The sequence below is a fragment of the Phalaenopsis equestris genome, unplaced genomic scaffold, assembly GCF_001263595.1.
Source record: "Phalaenopsis equestris unplaced genomic scaffold, ASM126359v1 Scaffold000873, whole genome shotgun sequence".
Lineage (NCBI taxonomy): Eukaryota > Viridiplantae > Streptophyta > Magnoliopsida > Asparagales > Orchidaceae > Phalaenopsis > Phalaenopsis equestris.
Genome location: NW_018165313.1, coordinates 1,792,535 through 1,800,180, shown reverse-complemented (window position 1 = coordinate 1,800,180; position 7,646 = coordinate 1,792,535). Strand labels below are relative to the sequence as shown.

Genomic DNA, 7,646 nt, shown 5'->3' with positions numbered 1-7,646 from the left:
TTTGTCGACCACATGCAAAACGGACTTATAAATAAATAAATAAACATTAATGCGGCTGGATTTCTGCACTTTTTAATGCATGGGGGAACTCATCTTCTTAATTATGAAAGGTTTACATAAACACCCTTCAATTCTCATGAATTTAAATATCTAACTCCCAAACTTCAATTTTTATATATATGTCTATAAAAAAACACTTTTTGCTTTGAAAAAATTTAAAAAGCCATCATTTTGTGTGATATGAAAATAAAAAACTCTAGTTGTCATCTATATAAATACATAAGAATAAGATGTATGTCTGTAATATTGTAAATATCCCTGACTTTTGCGCCCGTCAATCTATCTCAAAAAGACAAAAAAAAGACATTTTTGCAACTTTCTAACAGTTTTCTTATCAGCACTTGCCATCTGCACTGCGTTACGGTGAGCTCCCTTCTTTCTTCGAAGTTTCATTGGCCTTCGGCCCTTCATGCGTATTTTTCATCACATTCCCTTAACTCATTTGTATTTGCTTATTAGTGTTCTGAGAACCCTAATCGAATGAGTTGCATGAATTAATGATTTTCCTAACTTTCATATACTTGTGAGATTCTGTTGGTTCCTCCTCTCCTCAATGAATCAGTACCTTCTGAGTATTTTTTTTTAGCTTTTTAGCCTAATGAATAAAGCAAAAAAATCGCTTTTTTATATAATTTGCAGGTTTTATCTCTGAAAATTTGAAAGATGTATGTAATTGAAGATAAAGGAGGAGCGATTGCTCTAATGATAGTTTCTTTGCTATTTTTGGGGACATGGCCTGCTGTTTTGACACTATTAGAGAGAAGAGGTCGTCTTCCTCAACACACATATCTTGATTACTCCTTTACTAATCTCATGGCGGCATTTCTGATTGCTCTCACTTTTGGTCAAATTGGGGATGACAAACCTAATCAGCCTAATTTCTTTGCTCAGCTTTCCCAGGTGCTTCCCTCTTCACATGATATGAATCAATACATGTTTTTTTTGCATATCTTGATTTTATTTTACCCAAATCTTTCATATCACTGAAAAAATATCACCATTTTAGGTTCCAAGAAGTGAAATACACATCTGCATGCATGGGTAAGGATGCATGTATGTAAAAATTGAAGTTTAGGTGTTGGATTTGTAGATAGATGGAAATTAATTGGTATGTATGTTAATCTTCTTTTTTTGGGGGGCATTTACATAGATAACACTCAACTCTTATGAATTTACATATGTAACACATAAATTTAGCATTTTTACATTTATACTACGCAAATCTTTGACATCACATCAGAAGTGCCACTATTTTAACTTTTTAAAAAGTGAAATACTCCTTTCCATACATGCTTAAGATGGTATGCATGTAAAAATTGAAGTTTAGTTGTTAGATATGTAAATACACATGAATTGAACTAGAAAGAATAGATTTTGATATGATTATAAAGTGAACTCTAAGAGTTACATCTATTGAATATGATAAAGTGAAGAATATAATTATGTTCTATTTGTTTGTGTTGCTACCTTTGTTAAGGTTGTTATTAACATAAATGTTTTTAAAAAGACAAGCAAGCAAGTAATTCAATGCTTTTGACATGTACTAAACAGTGCAGTGGATTCACTCATAAGATGGGTAGATAAATTCAATATAAAACTATAAGAAAGAAAATGATTTAGATCAAAGATAACATGAATAAAAGTTTGGAAAAATTTACATACATACCCCACAATTCTTATTTATTTACATATCTAACTAACAAATTTTGATATTTACACTTATATCACCATTGTGTCATAAACTTATGTATGAAAAAGTGTGTTTCATTTTTAAAAAGATAAAATGGTCATATTTTTTATGTAATATTGATAATTTGAGTTTTATGCATGTAAATATGAACATTTAGGTGTTTTGATATGTAAATACATAAGAATTATGTGGTGTGTATGTGTATGCCCCATAAATGTTATGCAAAAAAACCCGCTCAAACTAAAATAAGCACAACTCTTTACTTATGCAACATGAATATAGCATGAATGAAGAATAATAATTCATAAAGTTAACCTTATTTAGTTGGTAAGCATGGATGAATGGAGAAGGATGGAATGCCAGCTGCTCTACTCTTTACTCCAAACAGCTTTGAATATTTTAGTTTGACATCATATTCTTTCTCTTGAGCTCTGCAACTGCTTGCATAACTCAATCGATTCAATAGTTTTCAATAATTTTATCAAACATGAATATAGCAAAATTCAACTTAGACCTACATTGGGAAAAAATTTTTCATAGTTTTCTTGCTTTATGAGTTTTTTTGGTCTGCTGATGATTTTAGTTTCTTGTTTTTTTTTTTAATGGAATGATTGGAAGAAAGTTTTGCCATCAAGTAATTAGAAGGTCAAAAAATTGTGTGCAGGATAACTTGCCTTCAGTGTTGTTTGCAATGTTTGGTGGGATTGTGCTGAGTCTTGGGAATCTATCAACACAATATGCTTGGGCCTATGTTGGTCTTTCAGTAACAGAAGTGATAACTTGTAGCATAACAGTGGTGATAGGTAATGGCTTTATACTTTGTATTATTATTATTATTATTATTATTTTTTGCATCATTGTCTTCTTATTTATCGACTCTTTACAATTTTAAAAAACCTTCTTTTATCCGACATTTTTTTTCCATATCATTCACCTTAATGTTCATGGGCTAATGATGATGATAACACATTAATATTTATGTTGATTTTTGGGATTGATTTGTATATGGTTATATAACAAATTTGAATATTTCAACCATTTTAACTCTTGAAATTAATTAGAACTCGTGAAATTTAATCGTTAATGTTAGAGGAGTAAAATTAGAGTTTCTTTATTAAGTTTGGGCTTATAATTAAGCATGCATGACAGTAAATAAATGAAGACATCTCTAATAATGTGATATAAAAGCGTATATCCCAAAATAATACTCACATTTCTTATTATAATTACATACCCATTGTGTCAATACTCTCCATTAAGTTAAGAGCATTTATATATATTAGCTCAAAGTTTTTGCATAAACCAAAGAAAGGTAGATTTTTTAGAGCTTTGATAGAGATATATGTTAGGATGACGATAAAACTTTGAGCTAAATTAAATAAAGATGAGAAAATAATTACACCAAAGGCCTCAAATACAAGACATACAAGTTTATGTGGTTCGATAATATTCATCTACATCCACAATCTCATAAAGCTCAAATATCTTACTAAACTTTAAAAGTGCTAAATCGAGTGAGATTATATTTTGTGTAAATAAAGACAAAGATGTTACTTTGTTTGTGTAAATGATTGAGAGATAATATAACCATTTATTATGAAGATGAGGGTTGGAAGTGAAGAAGAACATATTGATGCGATTTCTCTTTCTTCATTTTACTCTCTATGCAAGAGTTTCTTTTTCCTTCCTTTCTCTTCCACTTCTCTTCTTCTTCTTTGTATTTGCTTGTGATTGTGAAATATTTTACAATTGAGGATTAGATGGGTTTATATTGGAAACAATTGAGCTTCTAACATTAATGATCGACCATCATCAAAAACTTTTGTAGCCTCCATTGTAGACTTTTATGGCAGACTCGATTCAAGATTCATGTTATTAAGTGAGCTACTTATTTTAGTTATTAGAAAATATAAGTAAGCCTTGCTCAAGATTGCTAATAAAATTTTAACCACACCTTTAGCAAATTTCACCTACAAAGTTTCAACATTCATATATGAAATCATTTAGCAGCGAGTGGAAATGTGAGGACATGTGAGTTGGTGGTTAAATGTCATAGTTTTTGTGCTCCAGCAGATTTTGGATCATATTTCATTGCAAAATTCACGGCTCTTTTTGGTGCGTATCAGGAACGACTATGAATTATTTCTTAGACGGTCGAATCAATAAAGCTGAGATTTTGTTCCCTGGAGTTGGATGCTTTTTGGTTGCTGTTTTTCTTGGATCTGCTGTTCATTCCTCCAATGCAGCTGATAATAAAGAGAAATTAAGTGGCTCCTCATGCAGCAAAAGTGGAAATGCTTGGTATAGTCATTTGTTACCAATTGTGTTTAGTTTCGTTATCTAGATAATGACAAAAAAACGTTAAAACATGCTAAATAAATAGTATTTTTGTAAATTTGCGAACATACCTATTAATTCTTATGTTATTACATATGTAACACCCAAAGTTTGATATTTTCGTTTGTCTCAACTTGGTGTGATAAACATATACATGAAAAGGTGTATTTTCACTTTTAAAAAGATAGTGATTGTGGTATTTTTGATGTGATATCAAATATTTGAATGGTGTGCATGTAATTATGAATGGTTAAATGTCAGATACATAAATACATAAGAATTGTGTGGCGTGTATGCAAATGCCCCTAATATTTTTGACATTTATGTTGTTGTGAGTTGGTCTAGTGTTGTTTAGTGATAATATCAGATTGAAAAATGAATATGATCATGCTCTAGCTAAATAATTATTTGCATAAACTATAAATTATTGGAATGTCCTTCATTTAAACATAAAATGTCCCACTTTTCTCAAAGAGTCAGTGGCTATTTGAGCTTTATTGAAGCTTCTCCACAACTTGAAAAACATAAACTTTACAAAATTGCAGTGCCTTGGGAGATTGCAAGGATGGCAGCAAGGAACCCAAGAAAGGTGTTCAGTAGCTTTCTATTGCTTTAAAAATAATAACAAATTTTTAGATATGTAATTATTTTGTGCTTTTAGTGCACTTTTTGCAGATGTAGAAAAGGAATTAGAGATGGGGGCCTGTAGTTTATCTAACTCCAAGGCCGAGAAATCAAAAGCTGGCACAGCTGAGTTCCTTTTAGAACTTGAAGAGCGGAGATCAATCAAGGTCAGTAATTTTTAGTTGCATTTGTTTAGTTGTGGATAGGGGTGTAAACGAACCAAGTTTGAGCAAGTCTAGTGCTTGTTCGGGTTGGATTCGTTCTTTAAAAAAAAAAAAAAGACTTGTGTTCGAAATGTCTCGTGAGTAGCATGTTGTGTTTGGCTCCATTCAAATTTGTTTGTTGTTTTAGGTCATACGTGTTCGGCTCAAAATTAGCTTGAAAGATTTAAATAATAATAAAAGTTAATAATTTTAAAATATAACATAAAAATATTATAATATTATTATTTATTTATTTAATTGGAGAGAAGACAATTGAACATGATCTTATAAAAGTTTGTTTGTGTTCAACTCGTTTATAAATTGAGCTTTAAAAAATTATTTGTATTTGTTTTGCTTGTTTAAAGAACAAGTCAGTTGCAAGCTACTTGGCAAGCTGAACACAAGTTGTTCGCAAATAACGAGTTTTTTTAGAACCCCCTTTTGTGGAGCCTAATTTATGCCCTATGAAGATATGTCTTATATTGACTTAGGGCCCGTTTGGGGGCGCGTTTGGGAAGCGGCGGCGTTTTGAAAACGCCGCCCTTCCGTTTGGAAATTCCGTTCGCATGACAAGTTTTTAAAACGCGTCGTTTTAATACCGCTATTTCCTTAAGGACGGGGTAATCCGGTTAGGGGCGCCGTTCCGCGTATGCTTCTCGCGTTTAGGTTGTTTTTCCCGTGTTGTCCTTCCCGTTTCTCCCCCTTGCCCTCGCCCTTCCCGTCTCGCCTTCGGTTTCGAGCTTGCCTGAAGCTGTGATCCGTGATATGAGGTATTTTTTTTTCGACCCCTCACTCTTGCCCTACCCGATATCCGTCTCCTTCCTTCCCGGAGGCCGTGTTCGATCTCTGTCACAGTTATTTCTGTTCATATGGTGGTTATAAAAGAATCAGTACAAATTCTTGAGCTTTGTTATTCTTATGGCTTATTTTTTCATTTGTTTGGGTCGGTTTTGGTCCCTACAGTGCTGGATTTCGGTTTTGGTTAAGATTTCATTCGATCAGGGAGCTCTGTTTGATCCTTTTTCTAACCATCTAAGCAAAACCTTGAATGGTTATAGAATTAGGGATTTCGGTTTTGGTTAAAAGCTTTGATTCGAACTCACGGAGCTCTGTATGTATTTTTGTAATTTTTTTCATCTTCTTATCGTTGAGCTTTTAATTTTGAAGGGGCATTTCCATATATGCGAATGCAAAATTTGGGCCTTCATGGTTTATCTTTGAATGCAGATTATGCAGAGCATTTGCATACTGATCATATAATTCTTATGTATTTACTTTTTCCACCTTACGTGGTCAATTTCGGCTATGTTCGATCCTTTTCTCACCATCTAAGCATAAACTTGAATGGTTATAAAATTGGGGATTTCGGTTTTAAAAGCTTTGATTCGAATTGGGTAGCTGAAGCACATATGAGAAGCAATGGAAAATTCATTTCTCTATTTTTATTTGCTACATGAAATGCTGAATTTGGGACTTCATATATATATATATATACATTGTTGGCTCGGTTTTGGTCCCTAAATGAATTTGGGACTTCATTCCGCAGCTTTATTACTGTTATGCCTCCCTAAATAAATGCTGGAAGTTATTTGGACATTTGCTGGCTCGGTTTTGGTCCCTACAGGGCTGGATTTGATGGTTTCAGTTGTATATTTAAACATGATGGGGTGGAGTTATGTTATGGGAAGGATTTAAAGGGTGTGTGTGTGAAGTATGAGTGAGTGGATTGACTGTGAGCGTGAGGGAAAGATTGTGCAGTTCGTGTTAAGTGGATGCGTTCATTTCAGCATTTTTGCTGAGAGCTTTTCTCTTCTACTTATATCACAACAATATATATACATAGATAGATAGATAGATAGATAGAATTAACACATGCTGGATATTCTATTCTTCTTTCATCCAACTTTCAGCTCTGATGTGCTGATATTTCCTTCATGTGTAAATATACATCTTAAACATTTGGGACTTCATTATGCAGCTTTACTACTCTTATGGCTCCCTAAATAAATGCTGGAAGTTATTTTTACATTTGTTGGCTCGGTTTTGGTCCATACAGGGCTGGATTTGATGGTTTCAGTTGTATATTAACACATGCTGGAGCATAATATATGGGGTGGAGTTATGTTAGGGGAAGGATTTAAAGTGTGTGTGTGTGAAGTTTGAGTGAGTGGAGTGACTGTGAGCGTGAGGGGAAGATTGTGCATTGAGTATTTAGTGGATAAGTTCATTTCAGCGTGTTTAGTGAGAGCTTTATTTGAGCATTTTTCTTCTACTTATAACACAAATACATAACAATGCTATCAAACACCAAATTCCATCTTCTAAACCAACAAAAATACACAGGTCTGGTTAGCAATAGTTATTGGTGATTCGGAAATTTACATATATACCACACAATTCTAATGCATTAACATATAAACACCCAAAATTTAATATTTACACATGTAACACCTTGGTTTTATAAACCTATGAATAAGAAGGTGTGTTTCACTTTAAGAAAATATTGATGGTGGTATTTTTGATGTAATGCTAAAGAATTGAGTGCTATGTATATAAAATATAAATGTTCAGATGTTAGATAAATACATAAGAATTTTGTGGAATGTGTAAATGCCATTTACAGAAATTGCAGGCATACCTTATTAGCTATGTTGTTAGAGAGCCAATCAAGTCCTTCATACAGCCATTCTCCAGAAGTGGCACATGTGCTCTGGATATACCTGCAGACAATG

The 7,646-nt window shown here is 32.9% G+C and overlaps 1 protein-coding gene across 3 annotated transcripts in view; it reads left to right on the top strand.

Annotated features, from left to right (window-relative positions):
• The first annotated feature begins 327 nt into the window (after positions 1–327).
• LOC110031980 (ureide permease 1-like) overlaps positions 328–7,646 on the top strand; it is a 14,114-nt gene continuing 6,795 nt past the window's right edge. Inside the window, exons 1-6 of one of the 3 annotated variants that reach the window (XM_020735455.1) lie at positions 328–423; positions 700–960; positions 2,415–2,553; positions 3,877–4,051; positions 4,633–4,676; positions 4,763–4,878. In XM_020735455.1, coding sequence (XP_020591114.1) covers positions 724–960; positions 2,415–2,553; positions 3,877–4,051; positions 4,633–4,676; positions 4,763–4,878 — 711 coding nt within the window. In that variant the 5' untranslated portion in view covers positions 328–423; positions 700–723. The other 2 variants (XM_020735456.1, XM_020735457.1) reach the window with 2 other exon arrangements.